The sequence below is a fragment of the Euphorbia lathyris genome, chromosome 7 (genome assembly GCF_963576675.1).
Source record: "Euphorbia lathyris chromosome 7, ddEupLath1.1, whole genome shotgun sequence".
NCBI classification, from domain to species: Eukaryota; Viridiplantae; Streptophyta; class Magnoliopsida; order Malpighiales; family Euphorbiaceae; genus Euphorbia; species Euphorbia lathyris.
In genome coordinates, this window is record NC_088916.1 from 42,067,780 (window position 1) to 42,081,160 (window position 13,381).

General features: G+C 35.2%; 2 protein-coding genes across 2 annotated transcripts; one reads left to right on the forward strand and one right to left on the reverse strand.

The window, feature by feature from the left end:
• Positions 1–2,044: 2,044 nt before the first annotated feature.
• On the reverse strand, positions 2,045–4,326 carry LOC136200966 (uncharacterized). The gene is made up of 2 exons (XM_065991473.1): positions 3,324–4,326; positions 2,045–3,024 (listed from the first exon to the last, which is right to left on the reverse strand). Exons 1-2 carry the CDS (start codon positions 3,950–3,952, stop codon positions 2,304–2,306), a joined length of 1,350 nt encoding a protein of 449 aa, XP_065847545.1. The 5' UTR covers positions 3,953–4,326; the 3' UTR covers positions 2,045–2,303.
• A 2,806-nt stretch (positions 4,327–7,132) lies between these two features.
• Positions 7,133–9,738, forward strand: LOC136201466 (ergosterol biosynthetic protein 28). Its single transcript, XM_065992134.1, has 3 exons — positions 7,133–7,517; positions 9,078–9,284; positions 9,449–9,738. Exons 1-3 carry the CDS (start codon positions 7,403–7,405, stop codon positions 9,514–9,516), a joined length of 390 nt encoding a protein of 129 aa, XP_065848206.1. The 5' UTR covers positions 7,133–7,402; the 3' UTR covers positions 9,517–9,738.
• Positions 9,739–13,381: the final 3,643 nt, after the last annotated feature.

Consider the following 13,381-nt stretch of genomic DNA (forward strand, 5'->3'; position numbering starts at 1 on the left):
GGTTTTGTGCTCCATTGACGGACATCATAGAAATTGGTGCTTATTTTTCGAGCTTTTACTAATCCTGCAAATCAAGTTATAAAGAGATTGTTCAAATGTTGAAATGAATATAGATGTGGCAGCTAATTCCTTGCATTATTCATATTCTACTCCTGATAGAGTGGTGGGAAATATGTTACACATTATGGCATCATATTGAGTGTACATATTCATCATGCTCATGAATGCCGCACAATGCTCATTTGGGTCTTCTACACCCAAGTAGTGAGGCCGATGAGGAGTTTTCCAATATGGTGGAAAAAGAGTGTTGATAATTCAGTGTGAAAGAAGCGTATGGGAAGATACTTGATAACTTACCATTCCCTCTAGCACTCCATTATCCAGAAAATATTGGAAAAGCACTTCCCAAGATTTCCTATATGAAGTCGTTTCAACATTGTCTCAGGAACTAGTATTATCAGGGATTTCCTTGTGTATTCTTTAATGACATTCTGGGTAGGCTTTTAGGCTTGTCTTTTAGCCCCGCTTTCACGTGTTTGAGAGAATATATATTGTCTTTTGTTAGACATACCCATTACCTTTCATTTATCTTGTTGTAAGTGTAGCTGAGTTTCACCCATATGTACTTGAGTTTCTTGCAATTTTTGTAATGTGACAAGTAATACCGCATTAGGATATGTCGTGAAGTTCTGAGTTGCATCGGGCTTCTCTATTGTGTCATCCTCGAGATTATGAATTTTGAGGTATTTCTCGTCATTGCTTGGGATTCTCCCCTAAATGTAGAGTCAGTTACATCTTTTGAGCCCTTTAGTCGAGAAGTGAGTCTCTTTCAATCAAAGTTTTTGGACAACCTTCCTTCCATATTACGGAGAAATGTTTTGATCCGGGAAAAAAATGAGAGCTTAAGGTTGAGGAGTAGGTTCCACAGTCATCGCACTAAATGTTTAGTTTAATCCAAGCTCCAGAACTTTGATTCCGCCTTGTAAGTTTTGACTTGCGTTGAGGTGACCCCCTCGATACACTCCGAAACTTAAGCCAATGCTATATATGAGTGCAAGTGATAGTAGCTAATAATGAAAACCAGAAAAAAAGCCACAATTACCTATATATAAGCCCATGTTATGGGAAAGTACCATATTGCCTCTGGTTAAGACGGTGGGCGATTTTGGTTCTGGGCCTCCCTTCTAGAACGAGTCGTTTGAAATGAAATGGGTCTCCTTTTGGGTTTAGTGAGAAACAATAATATTTTAACTGTCCATGATTAAATTCTATAATAACCAAAGATTTATTGAGTATATCTAGTGTTAAAAATGATAAATAAATAAGCAACTAAAGTATCCCTAACATAATAGATGAATAGTAGATTGTTTCCCCCAAACTCTGTTTGAAGCCACAATCCGAGTGTTTAGTGACAACTCCAATCTGTCCCCAGAACAGAGAACCATTGGCTTAACACATGCATTTCTGACCTTCTTTACCACATTTCAAAATGGTCCCTTCACAAAACTATAATTCACCCGGACCCATTGCATTTGCATACGCACGCATAACTAACCCATCTCTCCCAACCCACATTTCATTTAAATTAACCAAAACCAGTGTTAGATTTAAATATCAATTTATCCCTATCCCTCGCTGTTGAGGGGCCGGGCCCCTTTTTATCAAATTACGCTCTTAATGTGCAAGTTGCCTAATCTAGCTGAATAATCAATTAATCAATCGTACCACCTCATGATTCTATTCTATGCCAACAAGGATTTCCAAAAGTGCATTCCAGCTATCACTAACTTTAATTATTATAAAATTATTATTTTGTAAAATGAGGTCCTGGTAATCAGTGATTACGTGGATGCACAGCTCCTGTGTCCAATCTCCAACAACCATCTGTATTTTTTAGTTCTAAGCACCTTTTAAATGAAATAATGAATTTTAGTTTTTTCGAATATTTCTTTCTATCATCAGTAAAGAAAACAAAATTTGGCCAGAGTTGTAATTACAATTTATAATCAAATTGGTGGCCAACTAATAATTCCAGCTCATACAATAATCTAGAAAGGATGAATTAAATTAAAGATTTTGAAGTCAGCAGAGCAGGACTACAATATCTCAAAAAAAAAAAAACAATTAAAACAAGCCACACGAGTAAAAACAAAGCGTGCCTGTCTAAGCTATCTCTCACTCACTGTACAAAGTTGTTCTCTCGTTAGTAGTGAAAAGTTACTGTGATGGAATTCAAAATCCATCCATCCACCCAGATCAAAAAACAAAACCTAGCTAAAACAAAACGACGGATGATAGCCAAATCAACCAAGTAAATCGCGGTCATTACAAAGCTCCTTCCTCAGCCGTTGAGAAAAGAGCATGCAAGCATCCATACTTAGATCAATGGCAGCTGATAATGCCACGAAAGCAGCTGCATCTTCCGTGCAGTTCACGTGCTGCACACTCACTTCCACCCCAGGCTTACTGCACCTCCCTTCTCCTTCCACTGCCGCCGACATCACAAACCCTCTGTACATGCAGTAAGGCCATAGCCCGTATCCATAATCTCCGCTACTCCTCGGGCTACACACCGGCGATGTCGAATTCACCGGAGTTGACCGTCCATTAGACCCTGCGCCCAAATCAATTACAAATTTACCGCCTTTGTTTGAGCTCAGAGTAGACTCAGCTAACACAATGCCGCCGGCACTCATGCCACCGTTGGTGTCAGGCATAAGCTCGAAGCGATAACCTAGTCCATCAGAAGAGCCGCGCTCGCGCCAAGCCTCAAGACGGCCCCAAGGCTTCCAGGTTCCTTCTCCAGGGCGCAGAATGAGCCAAGAACCTGGGTTGGATCGGCTCACCCTGTCTGAACCAGGAGAAGCCACAAATGGAGTTACCATTGAAGCGGCGGCAACGGGTGAACCGGAGAGGTCGTGTACTGTTATTGACCATCCCTTCCTTTCCTTGCCTGGTCGTTCCCTTTCGCTCCCAAATGAGCTAAGCCAGCTTTTTGTACTGTTATGCTCCGATTGCAATGACCTGTAAAAGCAACAGAGACACATGGAAACAGTTTAGATAACCAGCTATGAGAATGTCCACAAAAAGAGGTTACAGTTTCAATTAGGAATATTTAGTCACTCTTTTGCTAAACAACTTAAAACCAAATATCAAAATTTAAGATTTCGCAGTACCTTTACACTTTCAAACAATTTCAAATTACAAACTAAACACATGCCTTTTCATCCATAGAATCGTGTGAGTTAAAAAAAGAGCAGGAATCAAACAAGAAGAATCGCTTAAACCCTAAAAGTGAGTTGTCGAATGCCAATAATACTAACCTAGTTCTTTGATTCCGGTCGCCAGTGCTTCTGAAACTGAATTTGCAAGTGAAAACCGGCTGCCTAATGTTTCCCTGGATCTGAAACACCTGAGGACTGCATTCGGGCTCACCATCGAACTGAAACACGAATCTGGGGTCGGGCTCTGCCTTCACATTCAAATGGAACTTTGCAGAAGATCCTTTCTTAGTCTCCTTCCCAACAGAAATCCATCCATTGTGAAATACACTAGCCTTAGACTCAGTTCCGGCGAGATCCAACGGAACCGAAACTTTCCCCAATAGCCTGCCGGAGTTAACTCCACAGGTGGTGCCACGGCGTCCAGTATAAATAGAGATAGTTAAGCAGAGTTTACCGGCAAAGATAGACTTAGCGACTAAGCGCTCAAGGTCAGACTTGCTGAGATGGAAGGTAGCGGCAAGAGTGTGAAGTTGACCGTCGGGGAAGTGGTTGTTATCAGGCGAAATGTAGGGGACGACCGCCGTCTGAAGCGGGAAATTCTTGAGCTTAATCTTACAGAAACAAGGAGAGGAAGAGGGGTGAACTACAGAAAGAGCCGGCTTGGTAGCAAGAGGAATTTTGAGAGCGAGATTGCCTACTGTGAGGCGCACGAAAGGACAGGGATCCATTAATAGTGATTCTTCTTCTTCTGGGCTTCCTTTGTTAAATTGATGAAAAAAATGAGAGCAGAGAGAATGGGGCTAATTTTTTTTAAGAAGAAGATGAAAGAGTCTGAGAAACATAGGGATGTGTGCAGAGAATGGAGGAAGAGAATGGGCGAAGAAACGGTGCGCAATGCTCAACAGTAGTGGCTCCGTTACCAAACACCACCATTAGTATCATTATAAAATTCATCTTCTTCTAGAATTTGATCTCTCCTTCGGATTCTCGATTCGATTCTGATAAAACCAAAACCTAAACATGAACCTCACCTCCCTCTCTTTCTATTCTGTTTTTTTTTCTACTACTAGAGAGAGAGAGAGCAGGCTGTGGATTACAGCTGTGTACAGGCTGGCGATTATTTCCAGTCGGATCGAAGTTGACGCTATCTCGCATTTAAGGGTTAAGGTGCAAAAATACCCCAACGTTTTGGGTCAGGAGCAATTTTACCTCTAACGTTTAAAATGGTGCAATTTTACCCCTAACGTTTGTAACCAAGAGCAATTTTACCCCTAACGTTAATAATTTGGGTCAATTTCAGACATTATTATAGAACACATATATTTTTGTTCTTTATTTTGCACAAATTGCATATCAATTCATTCTAAAAAAAGGATTTCATGTTTTTTATAATTTAATAATAGAATTGGAGATTAATATTTATAAATTCGGTGATTTTTTTGAATTTTTTTGTCTAATTCGTATAAAAGACATTATATTTTTTTATATTTTTTTCACATCCCAACATATGTTTGTGATTTGTTACTGATAAAATGACACGCGTATGAAGTGTAGATGATAATATTCAAGGATGAGACGACAGTTTGATGAATTATTTATCAAATTGACCCAATTTATCAATGTTAGGGGTAAAATTGCTCTTGGATACAAACGTTAGGGGTAAAATTGCACCATTTTAAACGTTAGAGGTAAAATCGCTCCTGACCCAAAACGTTAGGGGTATTTTTGCACATTAATCCCGGATTTAACTACATTGTAGGCTCCAAACTTCACATATCTTTTTCTTAATTTAATGACCAAGTTACCCTTCATATTCCAACCACCTGCAGGGAATCTCTTCCCTTCTATGCTATTTAATTGCACACGTCTGATGTTTTTATTCAATCATTTACGATCGTTCGATGTAAATGGATTAATTGGTTGCTGTATCAAGACACGTGGCGTTATGGGATGGATTTAGCACCCGTGAGAGAGATGGAGAATTTTGACCTTTATTATGTCACTCTGATGTAACCCACATAATATAGCAATTAACTATACAGACTTAACAGATAAGTAATCAAATTACATTGTCAACCTGGAGCACCAAAATCGTCCCATACCATTACATCTGTTTTTGGGTTGGGTTGGGTTGGGCCGGATCAAGTTCTGATCGGATTTAAACGGGTTTCACACTAAATTACTAGGAAAATTTACACAGAAATTCAGATTTGAAAAATTATTTACAACTATATTAAGTAATGATTTTGAATTATGTCAAACTAGAAAAATTAGCATTTTTAATATATTTTAAAAATTAAAATTTATAAATTAGATGTCTAGAATATATTTTCGAAGATTTAGTCTAGAATTTTTAAATTAGGGTGTAAAATTATACTTTATTTATAATATATAGAAAATAATGACATATTAAGAATTAAGTTTGATAATATGATTTAGTTATAATTTTGTAGTTATTTATGATATTCATGTATTTGACCCAAATTACTATGTTTAAATTCAGACCAATTCGTACTATAAAAAAAGAAGGCAAAATTACATAGAAATTCATCTTTTAAAACTTATTTACAATTATGTCAAGTCATAATTTTATATTATATCAAACTAGTAAAATCAGTACTTTTAATATATTTTAAGGATTGAAATTTATAAATTAGAAGTCTAGAATATATTTTCTACGATTTATGATTTATGAATTTGAGTTTAGAATTTTTAAATTACAGTGTAAAATCATAATATACATAGAAGCATGACATATTAAAAATTAAGTTTGATGGTATGACTTAATTGTAATTTTATATTTAAAAATTAAGTTTGGTGGTATGACTTAAATGGTGTTTGTTTCAGCTTTTCGGAAGAGTGTTTAACGTTTCACTCCAAACCGCATGAAATATAGTGTTTGGAAAACACAAGCTTGGAGAAAAATTTCAAATAATGACATATATATTAAACTTTGTAATATATTTTATTCATTATCAAAATCTAATTGTCTCGCTAAAGACTCAAATGTCTAAGCTTTTTTTGTGTTATCTTTTTTATGGGTTAAATCTTATTTGAGTTGTGATGAAAACTAATAATAATCAATGAAATATATTATATATATATAATGAAATATATAGATTAATTAAAAATAATTTAGCCTGCTCGCGAGAACCCGAGGAAGCTCGGACTGAGCTTGTTAGTGCTCGAGCCGATCCCGAACTCGAGTCAAGCCCTATCGAGCCGAGCTTTGATCGAACTTTCATCGAACCGAGCTCGAATAGTTTCCGAACTACCAATGCTCGTTTACATCCCTAGTGATGGAACAAGAAAGGGAGCTAAGGGAGCAAAAAGTATTAAAGCTAGTTTGTGATTTTCTAAAGGGTATGTATATATGTAGAGCAGATGAAAACAATTCCACAGTTTCAATATACTTATACAATAAATTATTAAGGTTAGGCTATACTTAACTTTATTTTTGATAAAGTAAGCTTATTTTGTTTTTTTCACCATTGGATGATGATGAACTTTGACAAAGTAAGCTCATTCAATGGTGAAAAAACAAAGTAAAACTTACTTTGTAAAAAACAAAGTAAGCATAGAAGAAACTAATTATTAATATTGAGTTGTATTAAAAGGACAAATATCTCATTAAAGATTATGATTTATGATTATTGGGGTAATATTTATTATTTATATATAATATAAATACGGATCGGCAAACTCATTTCATTTTATGTGCGGATTTATATGGGTTTGGATTGGACTATATCCAACAAACCGGAGAGACCCGGGTAAACCTAGGACCCCGCGGTCCGCCCGGGAACCGGTGTGACCCGGGTCTTTAAACTTATTATTATTAATTTTTTTCTGTCGAAAAAATTTAATTAAAAAAAGTTTTCAGCAGCACCAATTAAAAAACAAAGATTTGCATTGCATCCAACCCTAAATTAAAAAAACAAACAGCTGTCTCTTTCTCCCCCAAAATCGCATCCGGCCTCCTTCTCCAACCCACCCAGCGCCAGCTCCTCCGCCTCTGACTGCATCGGCTTCACAGGTGTTTTCCAAACGTGAGACTGTTAGCATTCAGGGATATGAGAAAACGGCGTAGTTCTGGTGCATGAAAATTGGATGATTATTTCTTCGAATTGAATCGCAGAGAAACTCGGCGATTTCGAAGAATAAGGAAAAAATAGAAAATGAAAGCGTTGGGATGGTGGCTGATGCTGGTGGGTTCACTTCGATTGGCTTCCGTATGGTTCGGTTTCTTCGACATTTGGGCTCTTAGGCTCGCCGTCTTCTCCAAAACTACCAGTAAGCTTTCAATTTCCCTCTCCCTCTCTCAATTTTTTTTTAAAATATCTCCACCAAGAGATCTCAAAGTTATTCATGATCTGTCCAATGCAAAAAGGGGGAAAATATTTAATTTGCAGTTTATGGTTTAAGTAAGCTGGCACCCAGTTCATTACTTGGATATAACTGAAGTATTTTCATTTGAATTTTTATATTGGTTTTTCCCCTTTTGTCTTTCCCTTGCACTTGTTAATGTAGGTGGATATTAATTATTGGTTTTCTTAAGGTGGACGTTGGAAGATTTGGCTTTTTATTTCGATATTGGTTAGAGATATTATATATAGGCGTTGTGAAGATTTGATTTGATAGTTTAGAGTGATTGTTTTTGGTGGAAGTGTCAAAACCAAGAAGATGAATAATAGTGCTTTGGAACACAGTTTATCATAACCAATAAAATTTGGATCTCGATTCATAGGGACGATTCAAGTATAATATTTAAAATTGAATTACCCTTAATTCTTACCAAGATTACGAGGGAGGGAGGGTGTGTGTTTGCATTTGAACAAGTGCAGATGATGGGTTTTGACTTGTGAATAAAATTGGACAAAACAACAAGTTTTATTAGCACAATGCAGATTTGGAACCTTTTCTTTGGCACTCATGTATGCGCAATGCCTCTCTGACTGTATTTAGCGTAGGAGACAATATTGTGATGATTGGATTGTATAAGTAAATCATATGGGGATGCGAATACAAGTTTTGGGGAGGCACCTAAATGTTTAAAATTTCATGCATCGGGAGGCTTACTACTGCTGAAAAAGATAAGGATTGTCCAATTTCAGGGTAACCTATATAGATTTGTCCCCCAATGTATGTGATATAGTTCTTTTGAGTGCATGTATGAGGTGTTGTGTATCATTAGAGAAACATTGTATTGCAAATAACGAAAACAATGAGAGGGTGGTTTCCAATGGAATGTTCATGCTTCCCTGCAATAGATAACTTGAAGAAGAAGAAGAACAACTTTCTAACTTTCTCATTAATGAATCTAATTATTACAATTTGTTTATATACAGCTCAATAAATAACAGAACTGAAAGGGAGAGGAGACAGAGAAAAAACAAGTCTAACAAACTCTCGAACTAATACGAAACACACCATTTTACTTAGATGCAAAACACACCGTTTCTTGCTATGGCTCTATTAGCCTGTAAATGTGCTTCTTTCTGCAGTGAGATTTAAATCACATTTGCAATTGAAAAGTATGTCGAAATTAACATTCACCTCTTTTTTCCATGAGCCTAGAAAAAGCGTGTGAAATGTATAGGGATAGCAATAATAACTGATGAAGTACAAATACAATGAAATTGGTGACCACGTCGATAATATTGCTTGCACTGTGATTTGAGTTGAGATCTATGTATGCACACTTTCGTCTCTAATGCTGAAGAAACTTGTATTGCTACAAAACAAAATGAAAATCATTCATCAAATGGTATGTAACTATAATAGCTACATCTCATGTGAATTCCTTTAAATGTCTTATTTTTTTATAATTGTAAATTATGCTGCGTGTTCCAGTGACTGAAGTTCATGGGAGGACATTTGGAGTTTGGACACTTTTAACTTGCACACTTTGTTTTCTGTGTGCATTCAACCTTGATAACAAGCCACTTTATTTGGCAACTTTCTTATCCTTCATCTATGCTTTTGGACACTTCTTGACTGAATACCTAGTATACCAGACAATGGCAATTGGAAATTTGTCAACTGTGGGCATTTTTGCAGGTAATACCTTTTATTATCACCTCCATTGGATTACTATTGAACTTACTACGAATTCTTATCCTTGTTTTCCTATTAAAATTCGATTGCTGACTTCAACTAAGACTTCTTTTAAATCGTTATGCTTCTCTTGTGATCTTTATTAATTTAGCCTTTTCTTTAATAAGGTACATCAATTATTTGGATGCTGATTCAGTGGAATGCACATCAAAAGAGCCACAACAAGCATGCTTGAATCATAAATGTCTATTTCTCCTTATTTTGAACTGCTTCTGATGGATATTTTGTTAAGTCTGGTTTTAGAATGAGAAATTTACAGGATGCCGATTCAACTAGTTTCAGCTATTTTTTTTTAAAATTGTTTTTGGACTTCCAGGACTATCGGATAAGGAATGAATGTAACCTCTAAACTTAGCTTGTAGAGTAAATTTGGTTTAAAATGAATTTTGAATATCGATTTGGTTCTTTATTTTGACATTTGACATGAAATTAGGACAAGTTGAAATGTGTTATTTTGAGCTGATTGAATAAAAAAAATGTATAACATTCGTTTTGGGATAAATTGAGTCAACAAACCATGACGAGGGAGGGGCCAAATGATCATATTGATGCATGATGTACTTGTGGTGTATTGGAAGGAGGTAAATTTCCCTAAAAACAAGGTGGGCCTGAGCCTGTGAAGGACTCCACAGCCAGAGTCCATAGAAGGTGCGCTGCGCTGGTCCTCATTGATGTGTTTTTGGATTGTGATACGTCCTTACCTTGCCTGATAACAAGCTCACAGCTATTTGAATTGGTTTTAAATGGTGGACTGTAAGAGCATGAATATGGACTTCAATCCCCCTAGTTGCTTAATACATGATTGTACATGAACTTATAAGTTATAACACACCTAGAACTCATCAATTTTAAGCTTTTGGCCTTTTTATTTGTTGACATAAGTTTGGCTCAAGTGCTATGTCAGTTTTAAAGTTTGCTAAATCAAGTGTTTCCAAATTTAGGTTTATAATTATGTATTATGTTTAGACTTATCTTTCGCTTCCAAACATACGTATATAGATCTTTAAACTTGAATTGGGAACAAGTCATTAAAGAAAAATACAAATACATATATGCTATTATTATTACTACTTCTGAACTATGTGATTAGTTCGAGTTTTATTTATTCGAAAAATTTAATTACTGAATGAAATAGATAACTTCATGAATATTCTATTTCTTATACAAAGGATGAAGAGGGCCAGTAAATTTATTATGCAACTTCCAGTCTACCTTTTCTTCAATGTGTTAGGGAATATGACAGTACTTAACTAGTAGTATTTAGTATTGCAAACTATATTGGGGGTCTGTGAATCAGGTTGCGTATGCTTTTACAAAAGTAGCTGATACCTCCACCTTTGGTAAGGCCTTACTTGATCCAGATTTACAATAATGCATTTTGTTTTCTTGCTTTCCACAGCTAAAAAAAGAGCACCAAAAGAAAATATGAAAAAAGAGGTGATTTTGTTGTAACCAATACAATTTATCTCTATGATCCTACTTAGTTTTTTTTCTAATTAGAATAGGATTGAAAACTGCATTTTCAAGTCAATCCTCTTAAGAAAAAGATTTCATTTTTATACTTATATGAGCAAAAGTTATTTAGTTATTTATTTACGTTGAGAGTTTTAGAAATGGTGTCTTTTCGATAAAACTTTTTTAGTGTAATTATGTCTAATGGGATTCAAGAGTTAGAGACTTGGATAAAGGATAATATTTTCTTGTTGTTGTAACAACTTGCCAATTACTAATTGTTATATAAATAAATAGAATCACTGATAATTGTACACACTTATCAATTGTATAGCCGTAATATTACTTACTGTATCAAGTGTGAGTAGTACTAGAGTGTATAAATACTCACCTATTCTTCATGGAATCAGAGTGGTTCGGATCTGAGAAGAGGTTCAAATATGATCGGAGGTTTACATATGAAGCTTTAGCTTGTATTCATTCTTCTTCAGTATGAAAGAGAAAAGATGCTTAAAAGCATTGCAATCAGGCTTAACTGGAGAAGACGTTAATACAAAAAAAAAAAAACGATAATCATAGTTAAACGAGTGAAGAGGCTAGTGAAGAATCTTGAAACACAAACTCAGCTCGTAGCAAAGAAGTTCATACTGAGCAACCACATATAGATTTAAGGATGCATCCACGCGATATCGATCATGATTCTTCTTATTACTCATATAATTTGGGTCTTGTACTTGTGAGTTCAATACTAACAGGTAAAAATTACATCTCCTGGAACCGTTGGATGCTCTTATCATTAAGTGCTAAATAGAAAACAAGCTTTACACCCCAGAATGAAGCTCCAATAAATGTTGGTAGTTGAGAGTATATGCAATGGAAGGAAAATGATGATCTAGTATTTTCATGGATCATCAATTCAGTTATTTGAGATTTAGCTGATGTTTTCCTCTTTGCTCCTTTATCTAAAGAACTATGGAAGGAGATAGAGTAGAGTTATGGAGAGAGCAGTGGACCCTTAATTTTTCATTTACGCAGCGAAATTTGTGGTATGAGTCAAGGTATTATGTCTATTGTGGAATTATTTAACAAAATCAAGTATATGTGGGATGAAATAGAGAATCTAGAACTATCGTAAATGAATTTTATCAAGATGAGCACTGAATGCAATTTCTCTCAGGTTTATATACCAGGTTTAATCATGTCTGTGATAAGATCTTGCTTATGGATCCACTTCTTATAGTTAACCAAGATTATTCTAGGATGTTAAGAATTTAGAACCAACGTGATGTAACTACAGAGGATCAGAGTGATTTTGTGAATGTAGTTACTAGATAAAAAAACCAGTCTTATAAGCCAATTGCTAACAAGAAGAAGTTTTCACATTTCGCTAAGAACAAAGATGATAAGTTTTGTAATTATTGTAGGAAATTGGGATATGAGAAGGTTAAATGTTTTCATCTCAAAGATAATCTAAAATGGTATAAGGGGTAAAAAATTTACTTGTCTAGCAATAGTGAAAGCTAACATGACTCATAAGGTTCAAACTCCATTCAGAGATACAAATCCTGAGTCTGATAATGGAGTTTGAACACATATCATGCATCAAATAATTCACAAAGAAATTTAGAAGATTTTGAAAGGAAAAATGCTATTAGAGACACCTCCAATACAACTAATGCCATCGCTTTCTTGGGGCTTATGCAAGTAAGTATTTGAGCGTGAATAATGGACTCTAGAGCTAGAGCTGCAACTCATACAAGTGACTCATTGAAACATATGGTAAATGTTACTAAGTTGATAACAAATAAGCTTGTTTATTTACCTGCTAGTTTAGTGGAGCTAACTATACATATTGGCGATGTTTGTTTTAGTGATAATTTCAGACTATTATATGTTCTTTATATGCCTAATTTTCAGGATAACATCAATCAATCAGTCACTTAGCGAGGGATTAGAATATGCATGTTCAACTTCTTACTAAGAGTTGTGTTTTTCAATACCAGAATTCTAAGGAGAAATTGTTAGTGGGATGTTTGCACAAAGGTTTATACTATGTAATCTTTTCCCGTTGTTTCAAATAATGTGATCACAACTAATATACGTAACCCTTTCTCTCATGTCATATATAATGCATCATCAAATCACATTATTTACAGTCTTAAAAACACATTTAATCATCACACTCTATGATGAAAGTAAATATCAATAAATTTAATGTTATAAGTTGAAAACTGAAATGTGTAAAACACCATTAAGAAGAAACTCTGATGAAAATCTGAAAATTTATAACATAACCTAAATAAATAAAATTTCCTAAAGCCTAAAACTCCATTAAATTAAACATGAAAATATTCAAAATGAAGGAAATATAAACTGGAAAAACTAATGTGAATGCACTTGAATGCTCGATGTGGCTGGCCAGCCTAATGCAACGTCGACGAGAAAAATCTTTTGTTAAACAAAACTTAAATTTGAAAATGTTAACGTGGTAAGGGGTGAGCTGAAAACTCAATAAATCACAACATCTTACACACAGATAAAACATCAAGAGACCACATCTCACACAACTTAGCATACCATCAAAAGAC

Excerpts from the sequence above, each read along its gene's own strand:
- LOC136200966 (XM_065991473.1), bottom strand. The coding sequence starts at position 3,952 with ATGGATCCCTGTCCTTTCGTGCGCCTCACAGTAGGCAATCTCGCTCTC. Across the intron at positions 3,025-3,323 it reads GACCGGAATCAAAGAACTAG|GTCATTGCAATCGGAGCATA; the intron begins GTTAGTATTATT and ends TTGCTTTTACAG.
- LOC136201466 (XM_065992134.1), top strand. The coding sequence starts at position 7,403 with ATGAAAGCGTTGGGATGGTGGCTGATGCTGGTGGGTTCACTTCGATTG. Across the intron at positions 7,518-9,077 it reads CGTCTTCTCCAAAACTACCA|TGACTGAAGTTCATGGGAGG; the intron begins GTAAGCTTTCAA and ends TGCGTGTTCCAG. Across the intron at positions 9,285-9,448 it reads AACTGTGGGCATTTTTGCAG|GTACATCAATTATTTGGATG; the intron begins GTAATACCTTTT and ends TTCTTTAATAAG.